Source organism: Elephas maximus, chromosome 14, assembly GCF_024166365.1.
Source record: "Elephas maximus indicus isolate mEleMax1 chromosome 14, mEleMax1 primary haplotype, whole genome shotgun sequence".
NCBI classification, from domain to species: Eukaryota; Metazoa; Chordata; class Mammalia; order Proboscidea; family Elephantidae; genus Elephas; species Elephas maximus.
Window position 1 is genome coordinate 98,483,586 of NC_064832.1, and position 23,339 is coordinate 98,506,924.

Consider the following 23,339-nt stretch of genomic DNA (forward strand, 5'->3'; position numbering starts at 1 on the left):
AAGAAGAGAGTCACGGGATTAAAACCTGCTTGAGGAGATGAAACCATCTTTTCTGACTTCTCTGTTTTAAAAATGTAGGTCAACGTGACAATACTTTTCACGTTTTCTGTAAGTGTATTTTGGGTGCTGTCTTACACTCTCCGATTGATCTTTGTTTGTTTCCAAGAGAGTGTTTTAATGTGAAATACAAAGTATGACATTTCGTGACCCATTTCTTTCTCTCCTTGCCATTTCTTGAGGTCTCTCATACGTGACCGATTTTGCTTTTTTCCTTTCCAGATGCTTTTAAAAATAAGACTGTTTAGTAGCATATGGCTTCCGCGTCCTTACATCCATGCATTGTATGGATTTTTTAAACCAGCATATGAGACATGTGTATGTACACGTGCACACACACACACATGTATAGAATTGCACATAAAGATGCATTTCACTATATGTATGTAAGTCTTACAAAGATGCTATATGCAGAAAACATACTGTTTTTAAGAAACACTTACTTAAAAGCCCACAGATGTTTTCATAGCCTTTATTTTGTTCTGTTTGTAAATATAATAAATACCCAATATAGAAAAATGGAAATACGGAGAGTGTAACTAAGAGCAGTTAATCACAGTGCGCATTTGGGTGATTTTTCCGTCCTTTTTCTGTGTGTGCTTCGCCAGTGAGCCTGGTCCACACACATTGGCACTCTGCTTTTCCTGTTTCCATAAATAGTCTCTGAAAGTTTGATTTTTAAAACTGTGTGAGAGCCCAATTTAGTGCTGTGGCATATTTATTTAACTATTTTTGAAATAATTGTTTTTAAATTTTCAAGAAACCTTAAGTTTTGGAAGATTAAGTAGAAGAATTTTAGCGATGCTTAGGATTTCAGCCCCTTGTTCACGGAGCCGACTTGCTGCGTGCTGAGGGCTCCAGAAGATTCATTCAGCCTGCGCTCACTGTGCGCCTTACGCGATAATACCACGAAAAAGATGCCAAAATCTGGCATTCTTACATTAAAAAAAAAAAAAAAAGCAGAGAGATCGCTAACATACCTTCATGTAAGTGATCCCCTGTGGGTTTGAGAATTTTTTTCAGGCTCCCGAGTTGTTTTTCATATGACCGGCTAAAATTCCGCACAACTTCCCCAGCCCCAGCCTTTTTCTCCTGTTTAGCATTTTTCACTTTTTTACTCCGTGATGTACAAGCCCTCACTGGTTAATTATGTATATATTTAGCTACTGCATGTGTTGGGCTTATTATTGTCATCTAATTAGATGTAACTTGAACTGCTTGCTTCTAGAAAAATCATTAAAAATTCTTTCCTAATGACCTAGAGATGACAAAATGTCTGCACGGTGTGAAGACGCAGACGAGCGCGGGAACGTTGCTCTTAAGGACTGTTAACCCAGATGCTGCAGTCATCTAATTAAACAATATTTTGCTCTCATTAACATTTTCACCAAGGAATTGCAGTTATAATTTCTTTGTCAGCTGTCTCTAGATCACTTTACCTTCCAAACTAAAGTGCCATATAAAAACATTAAATTGGATGGTTTAATTAAAAAGTTTTTTTTTTTAAATGAAGAAACATCCAGTGTTTCTGAGATTTCATTTACCCTGCCTCACTTTTATTGTTCCGGTAGATTAGCGTCATAGGCTTGTGATACTTAATATTGGTCTTCTAAGGTTAATCCTTCCAAGCAGAGTTGATGAAAAAAGAAAAAAAAAGATCTACTTACCGCTACAGAGAAAGAAAAGAACCCTACCAATTACAGCACAAGCTTATTTACTAGATTTTAACTATCTTAAAGAAAGAAAGAAAAAGCATCAATTGGTAAATAAGTATGTAATTATTACTTTGGAATTATGTCACTTTTTAGTTAATTCAGTAAAACAGTAACTTTTTTATCATGAAAGTGTTCAGAAAAATAATTAAAGTAATAATGCGAAAGCATGATGAAAACTTTTAAATGCAGAATCCCGGAGGACCACTGGGCCACCCGTTTTGCTCCCCGGAGGACCACTGGGCCACCTGTTTTGCTCCCCGGAGGACCACTGGGCCACCCGTTTTGCTCCCGGGAGGACCACTGGGCCACCCGTTTTGCTCCCCGGAGGACCACTGGGTCACCCCTTTTGCTCCATAAGATTTTGAGTACATTGTGCGCTTCTAATTCAAACAGAAGATACATCCTGATTATCTGTGTTCCGAGGAAATTTTTATTTTAAAGAAGGGTTTTAATATTACCAGGTCAGTACATTTCTTTATAAAAATATATCGTATCATATTAAAAATATTGCTATAAAGCTTTAGTAATTTAAAAATTACTAAATTTTTCTTAGTATTTATTTTCAAAGAACCACCCAAAGATCATTAAAAGAGAATTACTAACCATTCAGGACAGATTAATTGCCCTGAGCTGTGACAAATAGCATGATCCTATTATTTTGTCTTAGTGTTTTTTTTAATGGTGCTTTCTTGCCCATATTTTTTTTTCTAAAAATGGCATTATGCCTTTTCCTGTACTAGAAAGTCATTTCTGTTAAATGATCGTTGTTGTTGGGTGCTGTCAAATTGATTCCGACTCAGAGAGACCCCATGTGACAGAGTGGAACTGCCCCATAGCATTTTCTGGGCTGTCATCTTTACGGGAGCAGATGGCCGGGTCTTCCTCAGTGGAACCGCTGAGTGGGTTCAAACAGCCAGCCTTTCGGTTAGCAGCCGAGTGCTTAACCGTTCCACTACCATGGTTCTTTTTAAATGGCTAGTGTCTTCAAATATGGTCCCTATTTTTATGCAGTTTGTATTTTTTGGTACATTTAAATATCCAGTTAATGTAAATTGGTGCTTATTTTATGTGTGTGCTTCACCGTTCTTACTACATGTGTTAGAAAACTTCATCAGAAATTTAAAAAAACAGTTGCCTACAGCGTCTAATTTATATATGTGCATAATATAGCTATTTTATATTAATAGCATCAACATTGTCCTATAAAGCTATACTGGAAGACCTATTTTTCATTAAAATCTGCAGATTTTTAAGAAAAACGCTTCCCCAGAAAATAACAGAGCACGAAACCTGCCATAGACCCTTTTAGAATCCTGGAAGTGGCTATGCCCGGCAGTCTAGACTCAGGATATATACACGTGTAGAAAAGGTGCTGGGAGTATTCAGACGTGCTGGGCTGGCACAAGGAGCCATGGTGGTTCGTGGTTAACCACTTGGCTGCCAACCAAAAGGTGGGCTGTTCAAACCCACCGGCAGCTCCACGGGAGAAAGACCTGGAGACCTGCTCCCACAAAGACTGCTGTTGGGCGCCGTGGAGCCCGTTTGGACCCATTCTGACCCCATGTGACAGAGCAGAACTGTCCCATAGGGTTTTCTAGGCTGTGATCTTTAGAGGAGCCGATCACCAGGTCTTCCTCCCGTGGGGTCACTGGGTGGGTTCGAACAACCAGCCTTTCAATTAGTAGCCAAGCAACTAACCACTGCACCACCAGGGCCCTTGCAACAAGAGTAGGTATCATTTAATGTCGTTTCCTTATAACAAACAACAGAAGGTATACATGTGTGGCATGTTAGTGCTATGAGATATGTGGCATGTTAGTGCTATGAGATATGTGGCATGTTAGTGCTATGAGATATGTGGCATGTGCACAAAGACATACCAGGTGAAATCCATATCATTAAATACCACTGACAGCTATTTTGAATCAACATTTAGAACATTACTCACCATTAGATCATAACACATTTTAACAAGAATGGAAGTTTTCTTTGGACCGTCTTTCTTTAACAGTGGTTCTCTCAATTTCATCTGATTATACACTGTTTCAATTCTAGTTTATGAGGGGAGAGGGTATGCTTTCCCCCTCAACTTGCCACAGTTCCACTCTGCTTCAACAGCCTTTCTAAAATACTTAAATCATTCTATTAAAAAATAGACTCCGTGAGATATACTCTTTAAACATTGAACCAAAACAAGCCCCTGAGGTCACCTTGTAGCTAAATAACAGATTGGTTCACAAAATAAAGAATATCACCTGTGAGTACAGTGCTGCCTTTTAAAATACATGAGACCAAACGGTCAACAATTACTTTAAAACAAAGATAAGAATGTAAGGGGGCAGGGAAACTAGATTAACGGGAATGGAACAACCAGAACGGAAATAATGAGAATGTTCACACATCGTGAAGAATGCAACCAATGTCGATGAACAATTTGTATAGAAATTGTTGGATAGGAACCTAAACTGCTGTGTAAACCTTTGCTGAAGACACATTAAAATAATATTTTAAAAAATAAACAGACAAACTTAACCTGTGGTCTGATAGGTCTCCTCTAAAGTGAAACAACATGATACGATAAATCAGCCAAATTCACCCACTTCAGGATGTGGAGACTGGATCTGACATCTTGCTCTGCACTTTTCCTACTGGCTTCACAGCCGGGCAGTTAGCCTGTAAATTCTTTGCGTTCTCAATACAAGCTCAACGTCACCTTCTGCTGCGCACTGGGATGTGATTTCGAGATACGTATTCATTGTGATAGAATACCACCCTATAGCCTGTGAGCATGCAGAGACCCGGATGGCGAGGCTGTGCTCCCAGGTTGTGGAATCACCCTCATGGCAGTCAGCCGGGGAGAGGTGAAGAAGGGGGGCTCACGTGGGAGACGTTTCCGTGGGCCAGGCTCGTCAGTGGCGTATTTCAACTCGTCCATAGTCTGTGGATGAGAACTAGGTCCCAGGGCCGTGGCCCCTTATAAAGGATGCTGTTATGAATTGCGTTGTGTTCGCCAAAAATGTGTGTCAACTTGGCTAGGCCATGATTCCCAGTATTGTGTGGTGGCTCATTATTGTATCATCTGATGTGATTTTCCTGTGTGTTGTAAATCCTACCTCTATGATGTTAATGATGCAGGAATAGAGGCAGTTATGTTAATCAAGCAGGATACAATCTACAGGATTAGGTTGTATCTTGAGTCAGTCTCATTTGAGATATAAAAGAGAGGATTGAGCAGAGAGGTAGGGGGACCTCATACCACCAAGAAAGAAGCTCCAGGAGTGGAGTGAGTCCTTTGGATCCAGGGTCCCTGTGTTGAGAAGCTCCTAGACCAGGGGAAGATTGATGATAAGGACCTTCCACCAGAGCCAACAGAGAGAAAAGGCCTTCCCTTGGAGCTGGAACCCTGAATTCAGACTTCTAGCTTCCTAGACTGTGGGAGAATAAATTTCTGTTTGTTAAAGCTGTCCACTTGTGGTATTTTTGTTATAGCAGCACTGCACAACTAAGACAGATGCTGAGAAATGTCATCTAGCTCAGGACAAAGAGAACCCAATTCTGATAAACAGCCAGCAGTTTCTGCCACAATCATATATTTTGAGAAGTAATTCCAGTAACTCATTTTTTAGTTGTTACTGAGAGAATTTACTTGAAACACATTTTTATAAAGTGTTTTTGATTAAACAAAGTTCGGTAAACAAGAGTTACTTTTCTGTTGACGTGCAGTGGCTGCCTCATCTATGAGGAGAGCAGGAGCTGTTTCATAAGCAATGAATGTCTGTAAGTTTTCATTTCTTTTTCTTCACTAGGACGGACATATAATGATCTGAACCAATATCCTGTATTTCCATGGGTATTAACAAACTACGAATCAGAAGAATTGGATCTGACTCTTCCAGGAAACTTCAGGGATCTGTCAAAGGTAATGTGTAAGCACCTAGCAGTCACACTTCTTCATAAGGCCACATCCTAGAAGCATGTCTACCAGAGTGTGTAAATCCAGGAACATAAACCTGGCTGTCTTCTCCTTCTGTGGTCAGTGTCTAAATCTCATCAATTCTTACCACAGGAACTCAGCTACAAGGAGATGAATCAGTACTAAAAACCAAAAAAAAAAAAAACCAAACCCATTGCCATCGAGTTGATTCCGACTCATAGCGACCTTATGGGATGGAGTAGAACTGTCCCATAGGGCTTCCAAGGAGCGACTGCTGACCTTTTGGTTAGCAGCTGAGCTGTTCACCACTGTGCTGCCAGGGCTCTGAATCAATGGTAGCATAGGCAGACCCTGGTGGCTTAGTGGTTAAGTGCTACAGCTAACCAAGAGGTCGGCAGTTCAAATCCGCCAGGCTCTCCTTGGAAACTCTGTGGGGCAGTTCTACTCTGTCCCATAGGGTCGCTATGAGTCAGAATCGACTCGACGGCACTGGATTTTCTGGGCTATAGGCAGAGTGAAGTGCATATTTGAGAAAGAGCAGGTGTGTAGGGAGAGGTTGCTCAGATATCCTAAACATTAAAGGGAAAAAAAACAAAAAAAAAAATTTTTTTTTTTTTTTAAACATTAAAGGGAAGACACCTGAAATTACTACAAAACGTGACATATTTCTTAGGTGATAAGGTAGATGCAGATAATATCTACGTCATAAAATACGCACACACACGGTGGAGGAGCTTAATGCTGAACAGAAAGCAGGGTACAGTAGTTCATCAGGGGTCTGCTTAGAAAGAAAAGGGGAGATCTTATCCAAGAAAATGGCAAGAAAAAGATATATAATGAGAAATAATTAACAGAAAGCAAAATGTTGGTTAGTTCACCTCATTTGTCCAGACGACACTTCAGTGTGGAATACTGAACCATTTGAAATGCAATGAAGAACTAGGAATAAAGCCCAAAAAGCTTTTCTGTAGCCTGAATTGACATCAGAACTGGGCCCTGAAGGTTACATACTTCAGCCATAGCGGGGCCTCAGCCCGTTCACTCTTTACTGTCAGACTTGGTTGTCTGGTTTATGAATTCATAGAAGGTTAAAAGGCATGTGTGTGTGTTTTCTGTTGGTTTTGTGGGGTTGGGAGCTTCATGGAGAAGGGTAGCCTAAGCCCTGGAGTTGGGAAACATGCAAGGAGAACCAGATTCTCCAGGCAGAAGCAAAAAGAGAGAGCCTTGTGGTAAAGGAGGACCCCAAACCCACTGTGACTACACTGGGCCATCCAGGAAGCGCGCAGCGTGTTTAAGGTACTCTGTCCCAGAAGTCATTTGTAGAAATAGTTAAACCTCTTTTTAAAAAATGTCTTAATAAAGTGAACTTAAGATATCTTTAAAGTTCTCTTTTTTGGCATATCTCGTTTCTTTTTAAGTAAGAGTCACTGGGGCCCTGGTGGAGCAGTGGTTAACAGCTTGGCTGCGAACCAAAAGGTCAGCTGTTTGGATCCACCAGCTGCTCCTTGGAAATCCTATGGGGCAGTTATATTCTGTCCTATAGGACCACTATGAGTCGAAATCAACTTGACAGCAACAGGTTTGGTTTGGTTTTTGTGCATTACAGAGGAGTCCTGGTGGCGCAGTAGTTAAGAACTCAGCTGCTAACCAGTAGATCACTGGGCATTACAGAGATGCTTCAACCTGAGACAGAGATGAGATGGATATCACGGCTACCTTAAAATATCCAAACCCACTGCCGTTGAGTTGATTCCGACTCATAGCAACCCTATAGGACAGAGTAGAACTGCCGTATAGCATTTCCAAGGAGCAGGTAGTGAATTCAAACTTCAGATCTTTTGGTTAGCAGCCGAGCTGTTAATCACTGCACCACCAGGGCTCCTTAGAATGTCCATCTGTCTGGTTATTGGAAGTGGGACAATTTGAAGAAAAATTCTCTCTTTACTACTTGGAACTTGAAGAGCCTACATTTTGAGATATTCCTCATAGGGTAACCTATGGGATTGAACTAGTGAAAGGGGTGAAGTGAGGTGATGTGTCAGAGAAGGGACTGTGTTGCAGCCGGTTTAACACGAATGCCACAGATGGTTTTTAACTCAGAGCACTTCTCCTGCCTTTGAAAGAAGACCCACCGAACTTCAAGTTCCACGTTGTACTACTTACTAGCTGTGTCTGTGACTGGAAGCAAGTTTCTCTAAGCTTAGGTCTTCCCTTTTGTAATAGGACAATGATAATGCTTTCTTGCATGACACGGGGGTTGTAAAGATCAAATGACAGATGCGTTTACAGACGTTACATAGCCCTTGGCCATAGGAAACCTTCGTGACTATTAGCTGTTATTGTTATATCTGATATATCTCTTAGCCTGATTGTGAAGCCTGTGTACTGATATTTTCATATTCCAGTCTTCCATTCGCTCATCAGTTCTTTTATCTTGTGTGACTTCCTTATCAAATCTTAGTTGCTTGCCTTGTTGCTAGTTTTAGTTATGGCATTATAGGTACTAAAGGGATCTGAGAGGCCAGAGAGGCGGCATCTTACTGAGAGTCACACAGCTGGTAAAAAAGCTAGCAACTGAATTCCACTATGGCTCCAGATACAGCGATTTTTCCGAAGGAATTCAGATGAACAAAAATCTTCAACCACTTACCGCGTGCAAGTAATGACTCAGACTTGGGTAGTTAGCAGCAGCGTAAGTCCTGGGGCCTGTCCTCCAGGAGCAACTCTAGTTATAGATGACCTGGATGAGACAATCCCCCCAAATAAAGAAGAAGGCACTGTATTATGTAGACACCTATCAGAGAGGCAGTAAGTAGTGGTTGGGATTAAGAATTCTGGAGCCAGACTGCCTGAGTTCAAGTCCTAGTTCTCTCTGCCTCCGCTTCCTTACCTGTGTAGTGAGAGCAGTGACAGTAATGCCTCCTGGGTATTATGTGAACATTCGATGAGGCAGTAAATGTGAGGAACCTAACATGGTGCCTGGCACCTACTATTTAATAATATTATGTACATAAAGCTGATATATAGTAAGCTGTTGGTAATGGGCCGTATAAACCCATTACTATGGAGTCAGTTCCGACTCATAGCGATCCCATGGGACAGAGTAGAACTGCCCCCCAGGGTCTCCTAGGCTGTGATCTTCAGGGGAGCAGATCACCGCTGCCGTGGAGCTGCTGGCGGGTTTGAACTGCTGACTTTTGGGCTAGCAGCCAAGTGCCTAACCACTACACCGTATACTTTTAATTATTATCAAACAACGATGATAAAATATACGCTACTGCGTCCATATTTTTGAATGATATGAATTTATGACGTGATTTGCTAAGATTGAAGTGTAATCTTTGGGTGTAAAACAAAACCAAACTAACTCGTTGAGGATGAAAACCGTTAAACTAGTTCTTGAACAAAATCTTCTCTGTATATATTCTATTTGATATTAATTGAATAACCATTATGTATCAGACACTGTAGATGTTGTGTAAAGACACACACACAGCAAAAATTTAGAGTGTAGATTCTCATGTAGTATGATGAAAAAAGTATGATACATAGTATTAAAACATAATGAACTGCTAACTGAAAGGTGGTGGTTTGAACCCACCCAGCTGCTCTGTGGGAGAAAGGCCTGGCAATCTGCTCCCGTAAAGATTACAGCCTAGAAAACCCTACGGGGCAGTTCTGCTCTGTCACGTGGGGTCGCTGCCAGTCAGACTCGATACCAACGACAGCAAACTAGACTTGCCCAGACACGTAAAAACATGATGAGCTGGCTACTTTTATGACTGAGATTCTTTCTAAAACAGGGAAGTGGGTTTTTTTCTTTGAGATCAACCGGTGACCAAACTTCTTTTCCTTCCTTCCTTTACTTATTGATTCTTTCAGTCAACAAGTATTTATCAGTCTCTCACCGTAGGTGTCAAGTACTGTAGGAAGAAGGGTGCAGGAGTGGATAAAACAGGCCTAGTCCCAGCCCTCCTGGGGTGAGTTCCATCCAGAGCAGAGGTGAAAACTCAGATAACAGAAACATGTGAGGCCGGGGCTCAGAGGTATTGGGGGGACAGCACGCAGCAGCTGCAAGCACCCCCTCATTAGTAGCAAAATGGCTGCAACGGTACCGGACCTCACCTCATACCAACCAACAAAGAGAGAGCATCTCACCAGGGAGAATGTGTGCTCTACTTCTCTAAGACTTGTGGACTCAAATGTCCTTAAAACACAATCCCAGCGGGAAAAAATCTGGCCTACATTATGATTAAGGTGGATATAGAAGGCATATGGCTAAATATTTGCTAGTGATGATAGATTTTTAGTTTATCCACGTAGAAAATAGGAGATAAATTAAATGAGGAAGTCGGTGTTTCCCAAGGAACTGGAAGATAGGAGCATTCTTCAGGCTTTTCGGTGGATCTGCTTGATCCATATCTCCTTGGGCCGAGGTTTTCTTCTTTGTGCTCACGTGTCCTCTTCTAATTTCATATGGCATCACATAGAAGAGGCAAACCGCCCGAGCCTGAATGAAGCTAGGCAGTGTGGACACTAGCTGCACGTTTGCAACCCTGGAGGACTCCATGTTACGAACATCTCGGTCCGTGAGCTCTTAAAAGATAGATAATGTTTTCTTCCCCTTCCACTCGGTCCATGCTTTGGCAGTTTGCTCCTAATATGCTGTCAGACTAGCATGATAGGAAAACGTTAGCAAATTAGAGCCTTCTGATGCCTTAATAAATTACTCTCGCGTTGCTCCCATGCCTCACTGAATTTCTTAATGGGAACTTCTTACAAACGGGCTAGGAACCCAAGACCACCCTGTATAAAAACCATTAATAAACAAGATTTTAATGTATGAAAATATATTATACGCCTAATGGGAATATGACACGTGAAGTATGATAATGTAATTGGAAGGAAAAACTCCTATAATACAACAGTATTGCAGTAGAGATGACCACGAGGCAGCACGTGGAATTCCTGTGCTTAAAATCAGGGCCACAATTGAAAATCTTAACGGACTGTGTGTTACTCTTCAGAAGTTCAAGGAAGAATTGGAATGTTTGAATATTATTAACCAGAAACATTCTAAAAGACCTCTAACAGCAAAAGTAGTTATTTCTAAACAAAGAACGGGAGTCCTGAGCCAAGTAATACTTATCAGTGAATAATTCCGGAATTTGTTCAAACTAAACGTTTGGATCCCAAGTAGCTTTCAGGATTCTTCTCTGTATTAAAGAGAACACTAAACAGAACACCCAGAGTGCAATTAGAGAGAATATTGACTCATTATGAAAAACGTAACTAAGGCCATTGAGCAATTTGTGTACAAATTGTCAAATGGGGACTAAATTTGATGTTTAAACTTTCACATAAAATATTATAAAAATAACGGAGTTATTTCTTTTCTTTCTTCGTACCTCCGCGTTACACTGGCTTCCTGAAATTCTCTGTCTCATCGCTCAAGAAGCTTTTGATTCAAAGTTTCAAAAAAAAATCTAGCTCAATTTGGCTTGAACAATAAATCGCTGTTACTGGTTCTTGTAACTGCGGAATTCATTGAGAGGTCTGCATTTCAGCAAGATCTGATCCAGGGGCTGAGGCAATGCCACCAAGGACCTGGTTCTTCCCATTGCTGTGTTCTGCCTTCCCCGTCGTGGGCTTCATATTCACCCTCCACTGGGTGCCCCAGTAGCTTCAAGTATAGGAGCCTTGGTGGCACAGTGGTTAAAGCACTCAACTGCTAACCAAAAGCTTGGTGGTTCAAGCCCACCAGCTGCTCTGCAGGAGAAAGAGGTGGCAGTCCGCTTCCGTAAAGATTTCAGCCTTGGAAACCTATGGGGCAGTTCTACTCTGTCCTGCAGGGTCACTATGAGTCCAAACTGACTCGATGGCAGTAGGTTATAGGTTAGCTTCAAGCACTCCAATGTTAGTAGCAAAGTGGCTGCAACAGTTCTAGACCTCACATCACACATCCAAGGAAAAGAACATCTCACCAGCTAGCTTCCATTGAAGACAGGAAAGTTTTCTTTCCCAGAACCCCCAGAAAATGTTTCCTCATGTCTTACTGGTGCTGGTAAAGTGGGATGGGATATACCACCTGGAGATGGGATGAGCCAGCCATCCTCTGTGTTTGGAGTGGCTGGTAGAGCCTGGGTCGTACAACACACCTGTCTAAGAATGGGTGTGAGAGTTTACCAGAGGAAATTCGAATTCCTTTTCCCAAATAAAGGGGGCTAGGTGGTGGGAGGAAACCCCGGTAGCGTAGTGGTTAAGTGCTATGGCTGCTAACCAAAGGGTCGGCAGTTCGAATCCGCCGGGTGCTCCTTGGAAACTCTATGGGGCAGTTCTACGCTGTCCTACAGGGTTGCTATGAGTCGGAATCAACTCAACAGCACTGGGTTTGGGTTTTTTTGTTTAGGTGGTGGGAGCAAACAACTGTCTATTATAGGTGTCAAATGTAATGTACTTGAGAGTTTCTTTATAATTTCTGTAATCTAGAAAATAGTAAATTATGGGCTGTGCACACATAGCTGTGGAAGAAAGATGTGGCAGTCTGCTCTCATAAAGACTGCAGCCTTGGAATCCCCGTGTGGGAGTTCTGCTCTGTCCTGCAGGGTCGCTAGGAGTCAGAACCATCCCAACAACAACGGTCAGAACACACATAGCTGCTACATAACAGGAGCTTTGCACGGTGCTGAGAGGACTCAGAGGGATATGCTGACCCTTACAGAATACCCATTGTTTAGGAGGAGAAAACTGACCCCAAGGAAAAAGCAATAGGCAGTAAAGTGATTGTTTTGTGTGTGTGCGTGTGTGTCCAGTAAGTGGAGACAGAGAGAGATTTACCAAAAAGCTAACGAAGCTTAAACTTGAAGGCCCCTCATCTTTCAGAGGCTTCCCGCTATACCCTGACTGTAATTACACAATGAAATCTGTGAGAGCCAAAACTCTGAGCCGAAACGCAATGGGACTGCATTGTTTTTCCAGGTCTCACAAGTTTTGCCTCTTTGACAGGGTGCAGTCTTACCACTTTTCTATCACTCTCTATTAGTGGAAAATATTTGTTTACCTTCTGTAACAGGCTTCTGCCTTACACAGGTCCCGGCTTACCCAGGTTTTACTGTATATTCATAGTTTTGTGTTCCTTTTCTTAAAGAACCCCTCATCTCCAGATTGTATAAGCTTCATGTAACATGGATCTACTGCTCAGTTTAGGACACCCTTGGTATATTTTCATAACTCACCGGTCCTCAGTCATTAGTGTTCAGTGCACCACATCTGTTCTTGAGATGGTCTCTAAATTCAGGTGGGATTTACTCAAGGTCGTACTTTAGCTCTCATGGTATGGACAAAATACCAATCGAGACACTTCAGCAAACGGATGCAACATTGGAAGTGCTCACACATCATGGCAAGAAATTTGGAAGCTAGCTACCTTGCCAACCAACTGGGAGAGATCCATATTTGTGCCCATTCCAAAGAAAGGTGACCCAACAGAATGCAGAAATTATCAAACAATATCATTAATATCACACGCAAGCAAAATTTTGCTGAAGATCATTCAAAAGCAGCTGCAGCTGTATGTTGACAGGGAACTGCCTGAAATTCAGGCTGGATTGAGAAGAGGATGTAGCACCAGGGATATCATTGCTGATGTCAGAGGGATCCTGGCTGAAAGCAGAGAACACCAGAAGGATGTTTACCTGTGTTTTATTGACTATGCAGAGGCATTTGACTGTGTGGATCATAACAAATTATGGACAACATTGCAAGAATGGGAATTCCAAAACACTTAATTGTGCTCATGAGGAACCTGTACGTAGTTCAAGAGGCAGTTGTTCGAACAGAACAAGGGGATACTGCGTGGTTTAATATCAGGAAAGGTGTGCGTCAGGGTTGTATCCTTTCACCGAACCTATTCAGTCTATATACTGAGCAAATAATCCAAGAAGCTGGACTGTATGAAGAAGAACAGAGCATCAGGTTTGGTGGAAGACCTGTTAACAACCTGCGATATGCAGATGACACAACCTTCCTTGCTGAAAGGGAAGAGGACTTGAAGCACTTACTGATGAGGACCAAAGACCACAGCCCATATTATGGATTACACCTCAACATAAAGAAAACAAAAATCCTCACAACTGGACCAGTGATCAACATCATGATAAATGGCGAAAAGATTGAAGTTGTCAAGGATTTCATTTTACTTGGGTCCACAATCAACGCTCATGGAAGCAGCAGTCAAGAAATCAAAACATGCATTGCGTTGGGCAAATATGCAGCAAAAGACCTCTTTAAAGTGTTGAAAAGCAAAGATGTCACCTTGAAGACTAAGGTGCACCTGACCTAAGCCATGGTATTTTCAGTTGCGTCATATGCATGTGAAAGCTGGACAGTGAATAAGGAAGACTGAAGAAGAGTTGACGCCTTTGAATAGTGGTGTTGGCGAAGAATATTGAATATACCATGGACTGCCAAAAGAATGAACAAATCTGTCTTGAAGAAGTGCGACCAGAATGCTCCTTAGAGGCAAGGATGGCGAGACTACACCTGACATACTTTGGACATGTTGCCTGGAGAGATTGGTCCCTGGAGAAGGACATCATGCTTGGTAAACCAAAAACCAAACCCCCTGCCGTCGAGTTGATTCCGACTCATAGCGACCCTATAGGACAGAGTAGAACTGCCCTATAGGACAGAGTAGAACTGCCCTATAGAATTTCCAAGGAACACCTGGTGGATTCAAACTGCCAACCTTTTGGTTAGCTGCCATAGCACTTAACCACTATGCCACCAGGGTTCCCCATGCTTGGTAAAGTACAGGGTTAATGAAAAAAAGAAGACCATCAAGGAGATGGATTGACACAGTGGCTACAACAACGGGCTCAAGCACAAAGATGATTGTGGGTGTGGCACAGGACAGGACAGTGTTTAGTTCTGTTGTACATGGGGTCGCTATGAGTCACAGCCAACTCGAGGGCACCTAACAATAACAACAAAGGCATGCTGAAAAAAAGTTAACTTTCTGTATTTATGGGATTGTGTAGATCAGAATGAAGAATCAGAAACAAAGTAAATGAAAGTGATGTTTCTGTGCCAGACCTACTCTCCCTGATGAGGTTCTGATGGTAGCGGAATGGCGATGTGAGCTAGGGATGGGGATGTGAACTAGGGATGGGGATGTGAGCTAGGGATGGGGATGTGAGCTGGGGGAGATGTGAGCTGGGGATGGCGATGTGAGCTGGGGGGTGAGGATGTGAGCTGGGGGGTAGGGATGTGAGCTAGGGGTGGGAATGTGAGCTGGGGGGGTGGGGGTGTGAGCTGGGGGGGTGGGGATGTGAGCTGGGGGAGTGGGGGTGTGAGCTGGGGGGTGGGGATGTGAGCTGGGGGGTGGGGATGTGAGCTGGGGGAGTGGGGGTGTGAGCTGGGGGGTGGGGATGTGAGCTGGGGGGTGGGGATGTGAGCTGGGGAGGGTGGGGATGTGAGCTAGGGGTGGGGATGTGAGCTGGGGGTGGGGGTGTGAGCTGGGGGTGGGGATGTGAGCTGGGGGTGGGGATGTGAGCTGGGGGTGGGGGTGTGAGCTGGGGGGTGGCAGTGGAGCCCTGGCAGCTTTCCTGCTCCTGCCAGCCCACCGTGCAGTTGCCCTGCAGCAGTCCTCATTAGGTAGCATTTACCGGTTGCTGGGAAAGGCTAATCCTGGAATTACCAAAACCTCTTCTGTTTTTCTTTTTTTGGATCAGGATTAAAATTGAGGTAATAAATAGAACATAGACAGGCTTTGCTCAAACAGCCACATACTGTACAACCTTAGGTGAATTTCCCAAGTCGTAAGAACTTCTGTTTCCTCTTCCTTAAAATGAGCCCAGTAATACTTACATGACAGGGTTGTTGAGAGAATTAAATACAGTAATGTAGGTAAAGCACCTCACGTGTTACCTGACACACAGGCTACACTCGCTTACTGGTAGCTACAAAGCAAATTTCTGTAATGGTAAATTGAGGATTCACTGTCTTTGGTATGATTGGAAAAAAATCTAGTGAACGATTACTTGATGTAATTCAATTATTTTTTATTCTAATAATATTAAAAGTGATACCTTTTGATAAAATATAAAATTATATTTTCATGCAATAAATTCTATTTTTTCTCTTTTTAATTATCAAATTGTCAAAACCTTAAACATCAGAATACTGAAGTTAAATTACATGTTTGTTGAAACTTGAGGAGCACGCTTATTCAGAATGAAATATTGCATTGTATTTATGATACCCCTACTCTTTCCGTTAGCCCACTTAGTTGAACATTTGAAGAGCACGGGAGAGAGGACAGCTCTCGTGTCGTCAGACGTCGCAGGCTCAGGGTTTGTTTGTTACCGTGCTGACGTCAGAGCTGTGTTTATGCTTTGACATAATCAGCAGCAGGAGACAACCCATCGCTGTCATATCTTTTCAATGCTTGTGTGTAGAGGTCTCTTTTTTTCCCAGTTGATGTAGATTTTCCTTATGGAGATGCGACCTCGTAGTGAGATGTGCCTGAAACCATGGTACATGCTAGCACTCCCGTTAAGATAAAGTGTACTCCGTGACTGTGAGGCGAAGCCCAGCCTCCGCTCATTAAAGTGTAAATGGACTTTTCTGACTTCCCAGCCAGGCCCTCTGATAAATGCAGTAGTTTCATCACAAAGCCAAGCGTTACTAATATTGACATGAGCAGAAGACATCACGCACACCCAGTCACTGAGTGGAAAAAATGTGTTTTGTTAACACAAGAGTTGTTTGACTGACAGACGGTGATAAGCATAACCATTCTCCTAAATTATTACACTGCTTATAAAAAGGAAGTGATGATTCCTGGAGGCGTCGAGATGTCATTGTGCAAATGGAGGCCCTGAAGTGTGAACACTGTTCACTGTCCGCCCTAGTACTGGCTGCAGACCACGCAGGCAGAAGAGCTTACTTCCACCGTCAAGGCGGGGAGGACTCCGCTCAGCAGTCCCGTGCAGGTTCCTGCCCTTGCTATACCGCCTTTTCACCTTACGGTAACGATATCTGAGATGAAATTAGTTTTCCCTACTTTAGTGTAATCTGCCAAATGCTTAATTTTTAACAGCAAAACATGAAGCATGGGCACGACTACCAAGTGTGTCAGTAACTGATTCTGATGATATAAAACTTACTAAAAGATAAAAGTGTGAGTGTGTAATTCTGGTTGTATACCTTCTGAAAAAAAGCCTGCTGCCAAATTTGACACGTGTCTAAATATATGTTGTATGCTGCCTTAACATGTAACTTGCAGCATATTGAAAATTGTTCTTGTTGTGGTGGCTTACATGGCTCTGCAGAAGGAGAAGTACTGTTTTAAGGCAGTGTTATAGGTTGAATTGTTTCCCCCCGAAAACATGTGTCAACTTGGTTAAACCATGATTCCCGGTATTGTGTGGCTGCCCTCCATTTTGTGATTCTTCTATGTGTTATAGATCATAATCTCTGCCTTTGGTTAAAGAAGATTAGGGTGGGATGTAATGCCCTTACTAAGGCCACATCCCTGATCCAGTGTAAAGGGAGATTCCCTGGGGTGTGGTCTGCACCACTTTTTATCTTATAAGAGATAAAAAGAAAGGGAGGCAAGCAGAGAGTGGGGGACCTCATACCACCAAGAAAGCAGTGCTGGGAGCAGAGCTCATCCTTGGACCTGGGGTTCCTGTGGCAGGGAAGCTACTAGACCAGGGAAAGACTGACAACATGGAACTTCTTCCAGAGCCACCAGACAAAGCCTTCCCCTGGAGCCGACGCCCTGAATTTGGACTTGTAACCTACTAGGCTGTAAGAAAATAAATTTCTCTTTGTTAAACTCATCCACTTGTGGTATTTCTATTATAGCAGCACTAGGTGACTAAGACAGGCAGGATTTGAATACTGCTACTAAACATATGGAGTGATAAGGGAAAAAATGCAAAAAGGCACCAATTGCAAAATCTGATTTATATAAATTGTTTTATTGATGCACTCATTCTTTCGTTACAGAAGCATTTACTACACCTACTATGCACCAGACACTAGAGATACAAAGGCATTAGGAACTGGTCCACACCCTCAAGAATTCACTGTTGTTTCTAGTCTACCCAGTGGTACATAGTATGCTCTCTTTTCTCAGAGAAAAGATTGAAGTTGTCAAGGTTTTCATTTTACTTGGATCCACAATCAACACCCATGGAAGCAGCAGTCAAGAAATCAAAAGATGCATTGCATTGGGAAAACCTGCTGCAAAAGACTTTTTTAAAATGTTGAAAAGCAAAGATGTCACCTTGAGAACTCAGGTGTGCCTGATCTAAGCCATGGTGTTTTCAATCTCCTCATATGCATTTGAAAGCTGGATGATGAATAAGGAAGACCAAAGAATTGATGCCATTGAATTGTGGTGCTGGTGAAGAATATTGAATATACCACGGACTGCCAAAAGAACGAACAAATCTGTCTTGGAAGGAGCACAGCCAGAATGCTCCTTAGAAACGAGGATGATGAGACTGTCTCACATACTTTGGACATGTTGTCAGGAGGGACCGTCCCTGGAGAAGGACATCATGCTTGGTAAAACAGAAGGTCAGCAAAAGAGAGGAAGACCCTCAAGTAAATGGATTGACACAGTGGCTGCAACAATGGGCTCAAGCATAGCAACAATTGTGAGGATAGTGTAGGACCAGGCAGTGTTTCATTCTGTTGTGCATAGGTTCACTATGAGCTGGAACTGACTTGATGGCACCTAACAACAACAACAACTTTCTTCTGATTGAAAGGAAGGAAGAGCCAAGAAAAGTGCAGACAAAGAAAAAAATTGATACGTAGACACTGTGATAACGAGAAATAGTGAGGTGCTTTCCTGTTTATTTTTATCTCCAGCATTGCTTTTTGGAAACGTAAAATAGCATGACAGAAAGCTTCAACAATTTATACAGAACTCCGAAGCCAGTCCCTAGGCTCTGCTTTATTTCCTTGTTCTTTCTATTTTAGCCAATTTTCTTCCTTTTCACAGAGAGAGAGGTGGGCGGGGGAACCCTGGAGCCTGGCTTACTTTGAAAAACGTAAACTGTTAAAGAAAGAGCAGGACCATGGTCTCAGGGAACATCTAGCTCAAATGGCATAACATAGTTTATAAAGAAAATGTTCTACATTCTAGTTTGGTGAGTAGTGTCTGGGGTCTTAAAAGCTTGTGAGTTGCCTTCTAAGATACTCCACTTGTCCCACCTCAGCTGGAGCAAGGGAGAGTGAAGAAAATGAAAGACACAAGGGGAAGATTAGTCCAGAGGACTAATGGACCAGAACTACCACAGCCTCCCCCACACTGAGTCCATTATAACTAGATGGTGCCTGGCTACCACCATCAACTGCTCTGACAGGGATCACAATAGAGGGTCCTGGACAGAGCTGGAGAAAAATGTAGAACAAAATTCTAACTCACAAAAAAAGACCAGACTTACTGGCCTGACAGAGACTAGAGAAACCCTGAGAATATGGCCCCTGGACACCCTTTTAACTCAATACTGAAGTCACTCCAGAGGTTCACCCTTCAGCCAAAGTTCAGACAGGCGCATAAAACAAAACAAGACTAAAGGGGCACAACAGCCCAGGGGCCAGGACTAGAAGGCAGGAAGGGACAGGAAAGCTGGTAAAAAGGAACCCAGGGTTGAGAAGGGAAGAGTGTTGACATGTCCTGGGGCTGGCAACCAACGTCACAAAATAATATGTGTACTAATTGTTTTTTTTGTTGTTGTTGTTTAACGAGAAACTAGTTTGCTCTGTAAACTTTCGTCTAAAGCACGATAAAAGAAAACAAAAAGAGAAGAATGGAGGAGAGAGGGAGGAAGGAAGAGAAGAAGCAAGACAAGAAAAGTAATTTTAAAAAAGAAGGACCAGGGGCCAGCAGGAGGATAGTGCCTGTAGAGAGGAGGAGAGAGCCTCCCTCACGAAATCTCATTTCACGGCCGCGCACCACGTCTGCGCAGATAGCGCTGCCTCAGCAAAGCCAGGCCAAACTCAGGCTCCTGTGATTTTTCCTTCCTGCGGAAACAGAACGTTCAGTAGTTAGAGGTGACCTTGAAACTGACTGATAGCCACATCGTTGTCCTACTGCTTCGTACTTAGAGAGCTTGTAGAACGATCTTTTGGAGATTTAGGATCTTTGTTTATACCCCCATCGTTTTTTTGTGAAAGTGGTTCCTTTTTTTTTTTAATCTACATAGTTTTTTTTAAATTGTTTTTTAGGTGAAGGTTTACAGAACAAACTAGTTTCTCATTGAACAGTTAGTACACATATTGTTGTATGACATTGGTTAACGGCCCCATGACATGTCGGTACTTTCCCTTCTCAACCCTGGGTTCCCTATTACCAGCTTTCTTGTGCCCTCCTGCCTTCCAGTCCCTGCCCCAGGACTGGGGCACCCCTTTAGTCTTGTTTTGTTCCACGGGTGTGTTCAGTCTTTCGCTGGAGGGTGGAAAGTGGTTACTCTTCATTAAGATGTTTGAAACTAGTTTTCTTAAGAATTATTCTGGTCTTCTAATAACAATAACAGCCAACATTTGTCATGATCTTATTTTGTGCCAGGCATTGTGCCAAACACCTTATGTGGATTTTCTCATTTTGTCCACAATTCTGTGATGAATTATTGGGGTTAAAAAACAGTTGCTGTCAAGTTGATTCTGATTCAAGGTGACCCATGTGTGTCAGAGTAGAACTGTACTCCATAGCATTTTCTTTTTTTGTTGTTGTTTTATCTTAATAATTTATATTTTGTTGTTGTTCAGAATATACAAAGCAGAGCATAAACCAGTTCAACAACCCATATGTACAATCTACACGGACAATCCACTGGCATCGATTACACTCAAGTTGTATAAACATTCTCGCCCCCCTTTCTGAATATTTCCTCCTCCATTAACATAAACCCTCTGCCCACCCCCTCAAGCTTCCGATCGAACCTTTCGAATTGCCATTGTCAACTGGATACTGTAGAGATAGTTCTTTAAAAGAGCACATTGCTCAAGGCAAACATTCTTTACTAATTAAGCTAAAGTTTTGTTTGGTTTAAGGAAGACTTCAGGGGACATTTTTGTTTTAAGGTTTAAAGATTATCTCAGGGCAGTAGTTTTGGGGGTTCATCCAGCCTCAGTGGCTCCAGAAAGTCTGGATTCTCTGAGGCTCCATAGGGTTTTCAGTGGCTAATTTCTCAGAAGTAGAGGGCTACGCCTTTCTTCCTAGGTGGTGCCTCTGGGTGAACTCAAACCTCTAACCTTTCAGTTAGCAGTTGAAGGAGTTAACTGTTTGCTCTGGTTAAAGAGTTATCTATTATTTCTCTAAAAGCGGTAGGAAGGATATACTTAAAAAAAAAAAAAATAGACTAGTGATTAATTTATCTTCTAAATGACCTCCACCTTCATTATGTCCTCTGGCAGTTCTTGCATGTTACATAAAAAGAAGAAAAAAAAAAAAGCCATCCCTAATACCCGACAGGAGGGAAGTCTTGTAAAAATGCCCTGGGCAGTAGACAGTGAGGTCAGATATGAGGTCAGATATGAGGTAGAGAAACACCACAGCACGTGGGCCATTCAGCACCTCCAGAGACCTGGGTCCTGTGCTGATAAATGTCCTTGGCTACTAACTGAAAGATCAGCAGTTCAAACTCACCCACCAGCTCCATGGAAGAAAGACCTGGCGATCTGCTCCTGTAAAGATATGTCCTAGCACACCCTGCTGGGTATCTCCCCTCTGCCAGGTGGGGCCATTATGAGTGAAGATCAGCTCCGTGGCACCCTACAGCAACAACAATAGTTCAGTGAAATATTGGCCGTAACACTTCCCTTTATTTATGCTTCATTACTTTAGGCTCCGTTTTTTAAGGATGTGTTTGTAAATTGTTTAGTGATTAGCTGAAATTCACCTGATATGAAGATTGTGTTAAGCAAATTAATCAACAAACAGAACAAAAACCCATTGTGGTTGAATCTATTCGAAGTCATAGTGACCCCGGTGGACAGAGCAGAGCTGCCCCGTAGGGTCTCCAAGGCTCTAGTCTTTATGGAAGCCGACTGCCACGTCTTTCTCCTGTGGAGCAGCTGGTGGGTTGGAACCACCAACCTTTCAGTTAGCAGCCAAGCAGTTAACCACTGCGCCACAACGGCTCCTCAAGCAAATTAATGGTGATAATGAAATTGCAAAGGTGAGACTTAAACTGCTTAAGAGAACAAAATTTTCACACATTTTTTTTTTTATATAGGTTTTTTTGTGTGTGTGTGCTTTAGGTGAGCGTTTACAGAGCAGATTAGTTTCTCATTAAACAGTTAATACACAAATTCTTTTATGATATTGGTTGCCAGCCCCTCAATGTGTCAGCACTCTCCCTTTCTCCCCGCCAGGTTTCCTGTTTTCATTCATCCGGTTTTCCTGTCCCTTCCTGTCTTCTCATCTCTGCCTTTGGGCTGGTGTGCTCCATTTAGTCTCGTATCCGTGATTGAACTAGGAAGCACGCTCACTCCTCATGTGTGTTATTGTTTGCCCTGTAGGCCTGAGTAACCTTTGGCTGAAGGGTGAACCTTGGGAGTGACTTCAGTACTTAGTTAAAAGGGTGTCCAGGGGCCATGTTTTGGGGGTTTCTCCAGTCTCTGTCGGACCAGTAAGTCTGGTCTTTTTTTGTGTGAGTTAGAATTTTGTTCTACCTTTTTCTCCATCTCTGTCCGGGACCCTCTATTGTGATCCCTGCCAGAGCAGTCGGTGGTGGTAGCCAGGCACCATCCAGTTATTCTGGGCTCAGTCTGTCAGAAGTTGAAAATTTTTACACATTTTGGAAACACAAATTTTCAGACTACTCATTTAGAAGTTTCTTATCTAAAACAACAACCGAAAACATAAAGCACCATAAAAAGTACTGTTTGGATTTGTAAGATTTGCTTATATTTTTGCACTCCACTCTATTTTTTTTTTTTTATTATAAAGATTTTCAAACAGAAAAAGCACCAACAATAATTAATGCCCACCCACCCAATACGTGGGTAGCATAGCTGTTGGGCACGTGAGCATTTTTTATTTTGCTTAAGTATTTTAAAGTAAATTAATGATGTCATACTTCACCCCAAAATACTCCAGTATGCAAAATAATCACATTTTCCTACATAACCAGAAAACCACTGTCACACCTAACAAAACTTACAGTAGTTCCCTAACGTTACCTAACACAGTGCCCATGATCAAGTTTCTCCAGTTATCTTCCATATGTCTTTAAAAATTGGTTTGCTCAGACCAGGGCCCAGTCAAGGGCCATACAGTACATTTGGTTCTCATGCCTCTGAAGTGTCGTTTAGTCTAGAACAGCTGCCTCTTGCCGCCTCCCATCTCCTGGTACTGCCTCGTTGAGACTGTGCCGTTAGCCTATGGACACCCACCTCTGCCTTTGCCCCCGCCCCCTGTTCTTGCGTTGTCAGTTAGCTTGTTGGAACGAATAAGGCTTTCATGTACAGTGATTCTCTAATATCAGTGGAGACTAATATTTGGAAATAGATAGTCTTTATTATTTAATAGATAAAAAAGTTACTATAACTGATTAAAGTCTATTAAAGTTAAAATGTTCACATTTGAGAAATATTTTTGAGTCCTA

General features: G+C 42.4%; 1 protein-coding gene across 7 annotated transcripts in view; it reads left to right on the plus strand.

The window, feature by feature from the left end:
• Window positions 1-23,339, plus strand: part of NBEA (neurobeachin) — an 892,011-nt gene that overhangs the window by 764,624 nt on the left and 104,048 nt on the right. For all 7 annotated transcript variants that reach the window (XM_049853455.1, XM_049853457.1, XM_049853456.1 and 4 more), the window contains one exon: window positions 5,579-5,691. In XM_049853455.1, the coding sequence (XP_049709412.1) occupies window positions 5,579-5,691 (113 nt within the window). The remainder of the gene's footprint in view (window positions 1-5,578; window positions 5,692-23,339) is intronic.